A 14,657-nucleotide genomic window follows, 5' to 3' on the forward strand; every position below is an offset into this window, starting at 1 on the left:
CAGTTTTTCAACCTACTCTATTTTATTTCTTAGAAACTGAACTACACACTTAAAAGAGAATTTAAGCCTAAGCCGGCGCCGCGGCTCACTAGGCTAATCCTCCACCTTGCAGCGCTGGCACACCGGGTTCTAGTCCTGGTCAGGGCGCCAGATTCTGTCCCAGTTGCCCCTCTTACAGGCCAACTCTCTGCTGTGGCCAGGGAGTGCAGTGGAGGATGGCCCAAGTGCTTGGGCCCTGCACTCCATAGGAAACCAGGATAAGTACCTGGCTCCTGCCATGGGATCAGCGCGGTGCGCAGGCCACAGCGCGCTGGCCGCGGCGGCCATTGGAGGGTGAACCAACAGCAAAGGAAGACCTTTCTCTCTGTCTCTCTCTCTCACTGTCCACTCTGCCTGTCAAAAAAAAAAAAAAAGAGAGAGAAAGAGAGAGAGAGAGAGAATTTATTAGTAAACTTGGTCCAAAAAAAATAAATAAATAAACTGCACTGAAATAAGCAACAAAAGGAAGGTTTTGCCTTTTTCTCTCTCTCTTTTTTTTTTTTTTTTTTTGCTAAAGAACAATCAACATTAACATAGTTAAGGAGCCCAAACCCAAAATTCTGACAGGGAGAGAGATTTGGGCATTTTTTAATCTCTTAGAATTCTCTTGAATATCTACAAAGGCCTAAGAGAAGGCTATTCCTCAGAATAAAGATACTGCACACTGGGCAAATATATTCTCTTTCTAAAACAAATAGATTTACTTACACTGATGTATTTGAAAGGCAGGGAGAGAGACAAAGAGACAGACAAAGAGAGATCTCCCATCCACTGGTTCATTCCCAAAATGGCCACAACAGCCATCCCTGGGCCAGATCAAACCCAGGAGCCAGAACTCAATCCAGGTCTCTCATATGGATGACAGGGACCCAACTACTTGAGTCATCACCTGCTGGCTCCCAGGACACATTAGCAAGAAGCTGGATTCAGAAGTGGCACCAGGACTTGAATCCAAGCACTCTGATATGAGACGCAGGAGTTTCAAAAAGCAGCTTAACCATCATGCCAAATGCTTGCCCCAAAATAAACCATTTTACATGAACAATTTATAAATGCTTTATTTAAATTTAATTCAAAAATAAAATTATATACTTATAATATCAAATATAATATTTTTAAAAAGATTTTTTAAAAGGCAGAGTAACAGGGAGAGAGAGAATAGAGAGAGAAGAAGAGGGAGAGCTTTCATCTGCTGGTTCACTCCCCAAACCGGCTACAACAGCTGGGGATGGTCCAGTCCAAAACCAGGAGACTGGAACTCCATTTGGGTCTCCCACATGGGTAACAGGGGCCCAAGTACTCAGGTCATCTTCTGTTGCCTTCCCAGGTACATTAGCAGGGAGCTGAACTGAAGTGGGGCAGCTAGGATGCCAACCAGTGCCCGTATGGACGCAGGCATTGCAAGTGGCAGCCTAACCTGCTGCAGCACAACCCCAGCCCAAATGCAATCAGTCTCTTTTGAGAAGTTTCCATGAGATATTCAAAATCTATTCTACTTAATAAATGTCTTGGTCCTAAACTTTCATAGTACCGGATTCATATTCTTGCTTCTATTGCTTGAACGATTAAAACAAATACAAACCTCCCTGAATCAGGTTCCTCAGTTCTAAAAATTTTAAATAAATGTTTGTCTCCTTAAGTTGTTTTAAGGAGAAAATAAGTTTTATAGGTAAGAGTTTAACATGTACAATTTTTAAAAGTATGATAAATAAGTCGTTTATTATTTGTAATCTACCAACCACTTCTGTTTAATCTTATGAATAGTTAGCATACCTAATCTTTTTCCATGAACTTGAGGGGTTTACAGATCTCCAAAGGTAAAGAACAATGTAATGGAAATAAATCTGTGATAGAACCAAAACAGAGGTGGCAATCAATGAGAGGATGGTTTCTGGGGTGATCCAGTTCTGACCAGAATGTGGCCCTGCAAAGGGGTACTTCAGCAGAAGGAAGACGAATCAGTCAGGAATTAGCTCCAGGCACACATGGTGGCACTCACACGGACTGAAACGTTCTGGGATTTTAACAGTGCTTAGCATGGAGACAAGGACTAAAATAAATAACATCTACGTATATTCCAAAAAGCTTCCCAAATGACTTTTTTTTTTGTTAGTTATTTTAACTTTGTAGCAATGCCAAAGTAGGATTAACAGCATCTCTTTGATGATTTCAACAAATTTTTTTATCTGGAAAATTTATTATGAAAACCTAGTACAGTATGATACGATCACTCTCCTTTCATCTGCTGTAAAAGCATTACATCTACTTCAATAAAGAAAACCCTTTCGTCTTTAGTATTGCCCTTCTTTTGATTAAAACTAATGTATAATAAGTTATCCTTTTGTAAAATAAATCTTAAAAATGTAGACAAGTCTATTAATTTAGGAAAGGGAGGGGAAAAAGAGAAAAATCTCAATCCTTCATTCCTTTAAGATAAAAGGCAATAAAAAATTCTATAAAGTAGAAAGTCAGGATGGCTTGAGATTCATTTGGAAACAACACAGAACACAGAACTGTTTTCTTTGCCAGAAGAAGGAAACATTAGAAATTCAAACTATGCTTTTCTGACCTGGTATAATATGACACACAATTAGTCTCTGCAACAACAACAACAACAACAACAAAAACTTGCCTTGAAACCTAGTCAGCAACAACTTTTTTTTTAATCCAAATTCACTTGTTACTTGCAACTCCTAGTAGTCTACCAATTAAAAAAAATTATAGTGAAGTAGCAACTTGATATTTCTGATGTTCTTTCTTAATTTTAAACATAGAAATCGAAAAATGAAAATTGTTCAGGTTTTTCCAACTCTTACCTCACAGAAAGAAAATTCTTAATTTTCTTTTTGTTTTATATTTCCCTGTTCTGTCACTTTCATTTTTATTTTTATCACTCTTGTGTCAAGGATGGCTTTTGTTTTGCTTTTACTCAATAGAATACAGTTCAAAATTCTTCTAGCAATAATATCTTCAAGAATGACTACCATCTGTGGGAACAAGATAGTTTTCTACTGTTTCTCACTCCATTTCTCCATGTTCTTGCCCTGCGATTTGAAAGTTCTCCTCTTTTTCCTGATCCACACATTGGATTAGGCCTTCCCCTTCCTCCTTGTCTGACTCAAATCACTGTCTCAGCTTCTTAGACTCTCAGATGTACCAGTTTTGCTTCAAAATTCTCCAGTGGTGCCTTTTCCCTACTTCGTCCCATGTGTGACTTATCAAGCTATCAAGTGTCATGTCACCTGACCTGACACAACATAAAGGTTTCTCCGAAGGGCATCATGGTTATTTCATATACAGATAGCATTTCACTGCTGTCGGAGCATAAGACTGTGATAGAGGAGAAAAACTGAAATACCCGTAACAGCTTGCTATGCATAGGAGATATCCTATGAATGTAGGTTAATTTCATTATGAGCTTAAATTTGTACATATGAAATACATAAATACCTAAATCTGTTCTGCTTATATAAATTGAAAAATTGAAAAAAAACTCAAAGACCACAAAAGCAAATAATGCCAGTGATCAGATAAAAAAGGAGTATATAGTTTATGTAAGTGCTGTCTATTAAGACATCAAATTCCCAAATCATGGAGTTTTTACCAAAAATAACAGAAAATTTTAAAACTGGAGTTTAAACTGGAAACCTATCTTCACGCCGTGAGCTCTGCCATTTTTCTCTCTCCATTATTATTTTTTTTTCTTTCCTCATGAATGGAAAAATAGAAATACCAGCAAGACAAAAGAAACTAATGTTGTACCCCTCGTGTGTACTTTCCAGGAACTCAAGTAAATGGGACACATCTGTCATGCTTTCTGAGGAAGCAACACATAGCTTCCCATCCACTAAGTGTTCCCTGAGAGTTCCTTCCTCCTTGCGGCTCTGGAAATCTGCTTACTAACACCTTTGACTCACTTCCATCCTCTCTTGGAGCAGAGCGAGTAAATGACAGACAAGTCACAGGAGGAGGAAAGAGAGCGCTCATCTGATGCTCACGCTGTGCAATGATGACAGGAGAAAATGAAAATCATGAGATTTATTCTGTCTCTTCCCCTGAGGTTATTAAAACTGCTTTCATTCAAAGAGCCAGTGCAGATATAAAAATAAAAGCAAGTGAAAATTTGCCAAGTAATTCCTTTCACTTTAACTATAATCTGCTATTGATATTTAAGATTTTGTGCATGTATGAGTGGCAGAGGTGGACAAAATGAAAGTGTTCATTGTAAAAAATTGGAATAATAGGGGCCCGTGCTGTGGCATAGTAGGCTGGGCCTCTGCCTGCAGCATCAGCATCCCATGTGGGTGCTGGTTCATGTCCTGGTGCTCCTCTTCTGATCTAGCTCTCTGTTTGTGGTCTGGGAAAGCAGGGGAGGATGCCCGCCCCAAGTGCGTGGGTTCCTGCACTCCAGCCTCTAAAAATAAATAAATAGGGGCCGGCACTGTGGCGCAGTGGGTTAACGCCCTGGCCTGAAGCGCCAGCATCCCATATGGGCATCGACACCTAGCTACTCCACTTCCCATCCAGCTCTCTGCTGTGGCCTGGAAGAGCAGGGCAAGATGGCCCAAGTCCTTGGGCCCCTGCACCCACGTGGGAGACCCAGAAGAGGCTCTTGGCTTCGGATTAGTGCAGCTCCGGTCATCACGGCCAATTGGGGAGTGAACCATTGGATGGAAGACCTCTCTCTCTATCTCTCTGCCTCTCTTCTCTCCGTGTTAACTCTGACTTTCAAATAAAAAAAATTAATAAATAAAATTTTTTAAAAAATCAGAATAATAAATAACACACTCCTATCATCTCAGTTCTATTAAAAGGCACATTATTGATAATGTATAAACAGAAAAAAAAAAACTACAAGAAAACAATGAGAGCTGTAACCTCTAGGTGGTAAAAATATTGTAAATTCTTTTTGAGGGCCGGCATTTTGGCACAGAGGGTTAAATTGCCAACTGCAATACCAGCATCCCTTATGAGTGTCAGTTCACGTACCAGCTGCACCACTTCTAATCCAGCTCCCTGCTAATCTGCCTGGGAAAACAGCAGAAGATGACCTAAGTATTTGTGAGCCTCCACCAATGTGGGACATCCTGATCAGGTTCCACGCTCCTGGCTTTAGCCTGGCCCAATCCTGACCATTAAATCCACTTGGGGAAGCAACAACTAGATGGAAAAATACCTTGCACCATAACTGTCTTTCAAATAAATGAGTAAATCTTTTTTAAAAAAATCTTTTTGTTTTCGGTTTTTAAAATTGTCTTATTTTCAACAAGAAACAAAAATGTCACTGAAGAGCCATTAGACACTGATTTTCTCAGGCAAGCCTGAAGTACACCTGCAGCAGAGTGAACAGAGCCCATGCCCACTGCAATGTCCCCATCCTCTGAAGAGCCCCAAGGGCAACCATGCTACTTTAGCTTTCAGTTCAAAACAGCATCTCTGCTGCCTGCACCCAATCCCCTTACATGGCGGATCTCCAATTTCTTAGTTGTACTGTATTTAGTCTTTCACTTGTGGTACGTTCAAAAGTGGTACACTAGTATTCTTCCAATGCCTCTTCCCCAAAAGGAAGCTTCTGAATTGTAATTTCGCATAGTTCACATAAAAAGTAGAGAACACAAAGGTCAAAAACTGAATTCCACAGTCTAAGCACTGCTCAAAAAGAATGAGGAATCTGGATCCTTAAATCTAGCTGGTGACTTTATCTTCTACTTTTTTAACAGTCTCCTTAAAAACTTAATTCAAGGGGCTGGCACTGTGGCGTAGCGGGTTAAGTTGCCGCCTGCAGTGCTGGCATCTCATATGGGCACCGTTCGAGTCCCGGCCGCTCAACTTCCAATCCAGCTCTCTGCTCTATGACCTGGGAAAGTGGCAGAGGATGACCCAAGTCCTTGGACCCCTGCACCCATGTAGGAGACCTGCAGGAAGCTCCTGGCTCCTGGCTTTGGATTGGCAAAGCTCCAGCCACTGTGGCAATTCGGGGAGTGAACTGGCAGATGGAAGACCTTTCTCACTGTCTCTCATTTCTCTCTGTGTGTAACAGCCTCTCAAATAAATAAATAAATAAATTTAAAAAAAAAAAAGGAATGGGTGTTTGGTGCAGGGGTAACGATACCACTTGTGATGCCCATATCCTGTATCTTAGTGCCTAGGTTCTGAGTCTCAGCTCTGCTCCCTATTCTATATTCTTGCTAATGTGCACCCTGAGATGCAGCAGTAGACAGGACAAGTAGCTGATTCCTTGCCATCCATGTGAGATAGTGCTCCTGGCTTCACCCTGACCCAGGCCTGGCTGTTGCAGGCATTTGGGGAGTAAATCAGCAGACAGAGCTGTCTTTCTCAAACAAATAAATAAGCTTAAAAACCACAAAATTCAAATTAAACTATTCTTAGAAGAAAGCAAGCCCCAACAGTGACACAGGTAAATGCTACTTCACATGTATTCTTTGCCATACAACATTAAAAATGAAACGTATACCTACACATGACCAGATGATTTAATTAACCACAGTTTTTCTTCCATTCACCAGATGTATGATATAGATGCATGAGAAAGTTCAAGAGAAGAGGACTAATTTAGATTCTGATGGCCTCAAAGAGCAATGCTGTCTTCTTAAAGCAGTGGAAATATACAGGGCAGGTTTTTTTTTTTCCTTTCAAAATGAAAAATAGAAAGGTAAAGCAATCCTAGAACAACATGACTGAAAAATCTACCAGTTTTTAGCACTGCGATTTCCCTGGACCACAAAATAAATATCTTCTGTCATTCTTAACAAAAAAAAAAATCAACAAACATTTGCTTATGAAGAAAGGGGGTGGAGGTGGATGACAGCAGGAGGAGCAGTAGGGAGTAGAAGGCAAAAGGGAGACAGAGAGAAGGAAAGGAAGAGAAAGAAGAGGAACAGGAAGAGAGAAAAAGGTCTAAGACTTTCTTAAATTGGCAAAGTTTAAACAGGGATACAGTAGAGGAAAACATATGTTAGGGTACCTAAGGTTCCACACACAGCTTTGCTATGAAAGATGTGTTTGCCCAAAGCTGCTTCCTCTGGAGAGATGAAGGGTTTGTGGTACTCAAGTTCTAAGGCCCCATACCATTCTATGGGGATATCCCCACTTTTATTTTGATCAGCAGGAGATGAGTAGATAGTTCAGATGCCAAAATTCCATATACTACAGGCAAAACAGCATTCACCAATTCACAATTTGCAGCTAGTATGGAACTATAATATGATTTCAAATTACAGACTTTCTGCAACAGGCCTCAGCGCTATACTGCATTCTCAAGTAAAGTAAGGGAGCCAAAAATATATCACAGAAAACTGAAATTACAAGAAGTATAAAAAAACTTTGATTCATAAATTGGAAAGGCTTGGTTTTTATTTTGTTCTTTATCATCATAGGCATCTCTGGCATTTTTTTTTTCTTTTGAATCAAAGAAACCTCTCCAATAATGTTAACTAACAACAAAGAAAACCACAAAGCAGCAGAAATAACACAAAAGGCAATTAAATTTCTATGTTTCATGTTAATGAATAATAAACACTAGAATACTGAAACCATATGAAAAATGCAGACCATAGCAGACCAGAGTACGTTCACTGGGAAGCCTATGGTTCCAAACGTTGATTTTATTTGATCTTGGTGAGGAAATGCACTAATATATACGGTAGACACAGGATAAAAATCAAATCTAAGTCTTTCACCTTTCAATTTCATTCAATGATTCAGAAATAGCTAAATTTGGAGAGCTTGCTATTTGTACCCAATGATGGCTGCTCAATGATATGATCCAGGAGCCTAACTTGTGGCACACTGGGCTAAGCTGCTGACGGCAATGCTGACATCCCATATGGGTATCAGTTTGAGTCCAGAGTTCTCTGCTTTCAATTCATCTCCTAGCTAACGTTCCTGAAAAGCCACAGAAGTTGGACCAATTCCTTGTGTCCCTGCACCCAAGTGGGACACCTGAATGGAGTCCCTGGCTCCCAGCTTCAGCACAGCAATTTAGGGAGTGAACCAGAGGATGGAAGATCCATCTCTATCACTCTTTCAAATAAATAAATGTTAAAACAATTATAAGTGAGTACCTTTACAGTCTCATTCTGAATGCAAATGGAGTAGTCCCCTACACATGAATGAAAACCATCATCACATATTGGCTTTGGAGTACAAAGACAAAATACTTAAGCTGACTGTACCACTAATATTACACTAGTATTACAATGGCTAAAAGCTCTAGCTCTAGAGTCAACACTGGACCTAAAATCAAGCTTAAACTACTAACAGCTGGATGACTGTGAGCACTAACTTAACCTCTTTCATCTCTAACAGTACTTAGCTCATAGGATTTGTACAGGATTAAAGATGTCCAAATTTTTTTTGCCACTCTGCCCATTGTAAACTGAAGCCTGTTTCCCCTGCTGCTCTATCTGAACAGTCTGAGATTTCCTTCTGTCAATAGAATGTGATACAAATGTTGTTGTATAAATTTTGAGGCTAGCCTTAGAAGATGTAGTTTCTGCCTTTGCTCTTTGAAAGCACTACTGGATTTAGCTACCACGCTGTGAGGGAGCCCAAGGAATACACAGAATGGCCCAAGTGAGCTCAAAATACTAGGCATGTGAGTTTCAATTTAACTAGCATCTCATGCAATATCATACGAAGTGGATGATCCAATCAGCAATTCACAAAACCGTAATAACTGCTGTCAAATCAAGCTACTCTATTTGGGAGTTCTTTGCTATAGAGCAGTAGATAATTGGCTTAAGATACTCACATGCAGTAAGTATTTGGTAAATGTTAATTGCTATTACTACTATTAGTGCTACCAATTTACCATTATTACAGTAGTCTCCACTTATCCACAGGGGATACAATTCAAGACACCAGTAGATGCCTGAAACTGGGGATAGTACCAAATTCTTATCTATACTATGATTTTCTTTTTCTGATTAAGTTGCATATTTTCACCTTTTAGTTTTTTTTTTTAAATATTTATTTATTTACTTGAAAGTCAGAGTCACACAGAGAGAGAGAGAGAGAGGTCTTTCATCCAATGGTTCACTCTCCAACTAGCCGCAACAGCCAGAGCTGCACCGATCTGAAGCCAGGAGCTTCTTCTGGGTCTCCCACGTGGGTGCAGGGGCCCAAGTACCTGGGCCATCTTCCACTTCTATCCCAGGCCAAAGCAGAGAGCTGGATTGGAAGTGGAGCAGCCAGGTCTCGAACTGGCGCCCATATGGGATTTGGGCGCTTCAAGCCAGGGCGTTAACCTGCTGCGCCACAGTGCCAGCCCCTCACCTTTTAGTTTAAAAGAAACACTTATGCCTTCTTTTTGGCATATCCAAATTGCGAGCATGATTACTCTTGTGGTTTGGGGCTATCATTAAGTGAAATAGGGTTTATTTGGACACACACACTGTGATCTGGGATAGTCAATTTGATAACTAAGATGTCTACAAGTGACTAACCAGGGGTAGTGTGTACAGCATGGATAAACTAGACAAAGGAAAGATTCACATCCCAAAAGAAAGACAGCTCAGGATTTCATCATGCTACTCAAAATGGTGCACAATTTAAAACTTTTGAGTTGTTTATTTTGGGAATTTCTCATTTAGGATTTCAGACCATGGTTGGCCACAGATAACTGAAAGTAGAAAGTGAAACCACAGATAAAGTGGGCTACTATATCATCTTAATCACAATGTTAGCAGTTGAAAAGATATGAATAAGCAAATAATCTGTGGAAAAATATCAAATACATTATTAAAAATTTCATTCCTATCAACATCAGAAATTGCAGTGTTTCTATAGCAGAAAAAAATTTTATGCATTATACATTTTTCTCTGATACTATAAAAAGTAAGCAAGTGAAGTTTTAGAAATAATCTGCACTATCCTAAATGGAAAGCAGCTCACCCAGATTTGGATCAGAAGGAATTTACTACAATTAATACCCAAAATATACTTAGATAACCACACAATGAATGAAACTGTGAAAATATTATTAACCTAATCCCTTGATTTATACTAACAAAAAGTAGATTTAATTTTTCAAGCCTTGAATGTTTGGTCAAAGTTAAAGAACTTCCTGACGTTGCACACAGGTAAAATAAAAGCAAAGATGTGGAATACTTATAGACTTTAAGGTAGAGTCATTTAATTGAACTGTCATTTAAATTACATGCTTTCTGAAGACACTTTAACATAACTAGATTTGACATGTCTAAGGTAAGAAATCATCTGGGATGCTGGCTTGTCTAGTTCTATTCACGGTGGTCTCTGTTTAAAAGTCAACCATTATTAATAATCCCTGACTTATCAACACTAAAGAAACACACTGACTTTTACTTTTCTAATATAATTATTTTGGTTCTCAACTGTACCTGAACCATCCTTACAACACCGAACAGATCATTGTTCCTGTCTATCTCTGTAAATGCATTCAGGTAAACAGTTTTTCAACAGATATTTCATCACTATACCTATTTACCTAAGGCCTGTCACAATTTATCTTTGAAGCACTGAAATCCATCATCATTTCTCTCCTGGAGATACTTATCATTTAAAACTTAATGAAATTTATACCTTACAAAAACGAAAGAAATATTTAAAAAGAAAAAACTTTTCGAAATTTCTGTTAAACTTATGAAGGTAGGGGAATAAGCTACAAAATTATAAAATCTTTTCTTTGTTAATTATTTCCTGCTTAAGTATTTCTTAAGCAATTACATATTAAAAGAAAAGAAAAAAAGGATGCAAATAACTCACAAAGATCAGGCTCTAAAGTAGCACCCGTTAATTTTTCATTTTTTCACTTAGATTACTCATAACATAGCTTGCTACTTTTAATTTTTTTCCTTTTAATTTGAAAAGCAAAATGACAGAGAGAGAAGGGAGAGACTGAGAGAGCAATCTTCCATCCTCTGATTCATTCCTCAAGTGTCCACAACAGCTAGGCTGTGCTAGGCCAGAGCCGGGAGTCAAGGATTCCACTGGGATCTCTTACATGGGTGGCAGGAACCCAAATACGTGGGCTATCATTTGCCGCCTCCAAGGTACATTAGCAAAGGCTGGATCAGAAGCTGAGTAGCTAGGATTTGAACTTGCACTCTGTTATGGGATACGGGTCCCAAGCAGCAGCTTAATCTGCTGCACCACGATGACTGCCCACCTGGCTGCTGCTTTGTTTAAAAGTTTAGGTCACTTACACAACTGCCTATTCTGTTCTCAAAAAACTTTCATATCTACAGTTAGTCTTTTTTTTATACAGTTAGTTTTAATAAAGTTTATTCACTCAATGTAAATTTTTGAGGACTTGCTATGATCTGTCACTATGATAAGTAATGGAAATAAAAGATGAGTCCCTGGTGTCCAGGAGTCTATACTCTTGTGGCAATTGATTTTCAATCCAGTATATCACCAAGAATAATCTAACAATTAGGAACACTCAAATTTTTTTAATCCAAATTTAAAGGCGTTGTTAAAAAAGATTTCCCTCTGGTAAGATAATAAATGAATTTAGAGTATTTCTTCCTGAGTCCTTGAAGGAATAGATTCAACAAACTGAGAGGTGCACAGAGAGGAACGCACGAGAAGCCTATGTCTTAAGAAGCAGATGTTCAGCACTGGCAGACTCTTAGCCTCTGGTGTATTACCATTTGAAACAGACTCCAAGATCACATTGCTGATGCACTTCTGAAAAGATGTGTTTCCATTTCAAAATACCACAGTAATTCCCTCACTTCCAGAATTGACTCACCACATAAATATTTAGTGTAGCAAAGAAATATGTCTCTTCTTCATGACTGAAACGAGAATACTGAGCTGAATATGACCAACCCAAACACACATGATCAATATCCCATCAGACACCACGCCACCAGCTGACATTCCCTGTGGGTACTTCCTGGGGAAGGCGACTTCTTGAGGCTCACAAGAATAAACTCCACTTCATTCTGTGGAATGCACTGCAGTATACTCCTTAAAAAATGGACTCACATGAAGTATTGCATTTTTAAAATAAGTTTTATGCAAGCATATATTTCCTGTGTCAAATTCTGTCATAAAAATCTGTTTTATAGGGGCCGGCGCTGTGGGGCAGCAGGTTAAAGACCTGACCTGAAGCGCCGGCATCCCATATGGCGCAGGTTTTAGTCCCAGCTGCTCCTCTTCTGATCCAGTTCTCTGTTATGGCCTGGGATAGAAACAGAAGATGGCCCAAGTCCTTGGGCCCCTGCACCAACGTGGGAGACCCGGAAGAGGCTCCTGGCTCCTGGCTTTGGATTGGTGCAGCTCCAGCCTTTGTGGCCATCTGGGGAATGAACCAGCGGATGGAAGACCTCTCTCTGTCTGTACCTCTCTTTCAAATAAATAAAATAAATCTTTTTTTAAAAAATCTGTTTTATAGATGTCTGCTAGGTGTCACACACTAGACTTATTTGTTTTTTTTTTTTCTTTCTTTCTTTTTTTTTCTTTTTAATTTGCAAGGCAGAAAGAGAGAAAAAGATACACAGAGAGAGCTCCTACCTACTGGTTTATTCCCTAACTGCTCACAATAGCCAGGGCTGTATCCAGCCAAAGCCATGAACTTGGTACCCAGTCCAGATCATGTGGGTGGCAGGGACCCAACTGCTTGATCCATCACCTACTTCTTCCCAGGTTCACATGAGCAGGTAGCTGGAAGCAAGAGTGGAGCTGAGACTTGAATTTACTCATTCAGATACGGGTTGTGGGGGGTCTTCATGGGTGGATTACCTGCTGCATCAAATAAACACCCCAGTGTGTGGTTTCAAAAGGAATGTCCACTAAGTTTGGTGGATTTAATTTGTATCAAACATTTATCACTCCTCCTCCTATAATACAAGAATATTATACATATACATCCAGAACATAATAAAATATTACCTTCTTCATTGTGAATAAAATAATTATATTGAAGTATAAATATGGAAAAACTAAGCATGCCAAAGTATAAGCTATACTATTTGTTTGATTATATGTCTAACAAGGATACTCAAAATTTAGCCCATAGACCAGAAGTACACATATCACCTCAGAGATTGTTAAAAACATACAATCTTTGGGAGTCGGAGAACTCAAGGGGCTTCCATAGCCTTGGAAACTCATGACTGGTGCATAGGGAGATTACTGATGCCATAAACAGGAGTGTCAATTTATAAAGTCAACAACAGGAGTCACGGTGCACTTACTCCTCATGTAGGATCTCTGTCCTTAATGTGCTGTACATTGAGACTTAATGCTATAACGAGTACTCAAACAATATATTTCACTTTGTGTTTCAGTGTGGGTGCAAACTGTTGAAATCTTTACTTAATGTATACTAAACTGATCTTCTGTTAAAAAAAAAAAAGAAGAAATTATCAATTCCCAACTTGACTCTCACTGGGATCACTGGGATTAAACATGACAATAGGTCTGAAAAAAAAAACAAACATACAATCTTTGGGTAGGTGCTTGCCCAAAGGGTCAAGACACCCCTTAGGGCACCCACATCCCCTATTAGACATGGGTCCAAGATACAGCTCCACTGGACTCCAGCTTCCTGCATATGTGCACCCAATGCACTCAAGTACTCAATGACTCAAGTACTTGGGTCCATGTCACCCATATGGGAGACACCAGGTCAGGTCCCAGTTCCAAGCCTTACCTTGTCCTGGCCCAAGCTGTTATACACATTTGGAGGAAAAAAAGAAAAAAGATGGGAGCTCTCTGTCTCTTTGTCTCTCTCTATCTCTGCCTCTCAAATAAACTAAATAAACATTAAAAAAAAAAAATTGCAGAATCTCAGGCCCCACCCCAGAACTGCTACATCACAACAAGCACTTTAATAGGATCCTCAGGTGACTCACACACATGTTTAAAGGCTGAAAAGTCTTGGTTAGCAGGAACCTCAAAAGATGCTGTATTTTCCACTGCTCTGCCTTCAGGTATATAAATCTCCATGGACAGCAACCTCAAGATCAAAGCATCCATGTAGAGGTTTGTGAAAGAGATTTCACTCTGATTTCCCATTCCATGCATCTGTCTGTCCCTCCTTTGACATTGTCAGCACGCTAGGAGGCTGCTGAAGTCACTACTGGGTTGGAGCAATATTGTTTTAGAGCGACTTAGCTTCTCCTTCAGATCAGCTCTCAAGGGCTGGGACTTACTGGGACTTTTATTTTTCATCCCTCTTGCTCAATAAAGACTCAGCCCTAATCCTTGAGCAGCCAGTCCTAGGACAGTCTGTACTTTTTGCATTTGTAAATATCAACATTAGATACCTAATCTCCTCATCACCACACTCCAAATAAACCCCACATTTTCATCTTGGGAGAAAAATTAAATTCTTCTGGTGGTTTAACATATTGCCAGAGGTTACAGCGAGGGCTGCTGTATCTCTGCTTCCTCCTATTGCAGGAAATAGAAGATGACCACACACATCACTAGTTCAGTGTACATATGGCTCCCCTATGCTAATCTGATAAAGGAGCAAATTAGTTCTCCCCTCAAGAATCTCCATCAATCAAATTAGCCTTTGAGATTCCTAAATGTAAGCAATCCATCTGCTATGGGTAGCTTTAGTCTTAAGACGAGCAAAGGGGCCGGCGCCGCAGCTC

At 39.6% G+C, this 14,657-nt stretch overlaps 1 protein-coding gene across 14 annotated transcripts in view; it reads right to left on the reverse strand.

Annotated features, from left to right (window-relative positions):
• CBLB (Cbl proto-oncogene B) overlaps window positions 1-14,657 on the reverse strand; it is a 234,226-nt gene that overhangs the window by 133,307 nt on the left and 86,262 nt on the right. Inside the window, exon 1 of one of the 14 annotated variants that reach the window (XM_051819105.3) lies at window positions 6,519-6,868. The exons of the other annotated variants lie outside the window; for them this stretch is intronic. Within the exon in view, the coding sequence (XP_051675065.1) occupies window positions 6,519-6,559 (41 nt within the window). The 5' untranslated portion in view covers window positions 6,560-6,868. Of the gene's footprint in view, window positions 1-6,518; window positions 6,869-14,657 lie in introns of those variants that run through there. 14 annotated transcript variants of the gene reach the window in all.

Source organism: Oryctolagus cuniculus, chromosome 4 (genome assembly GCF_051225735.1).
Source record: "Oryctolagus cuniculus isolate XC-2025 breed Fujian yellow rabbit chromosome 4, ASM5122573v1, whole genome shotgun sequence".
Lineage (NCBI taxonomy): Eukaryota > Metazoa > Chordata > Mammalia > Lagomorpha > Leporidae > Oryctolagus > Oryctolagus cuniculus.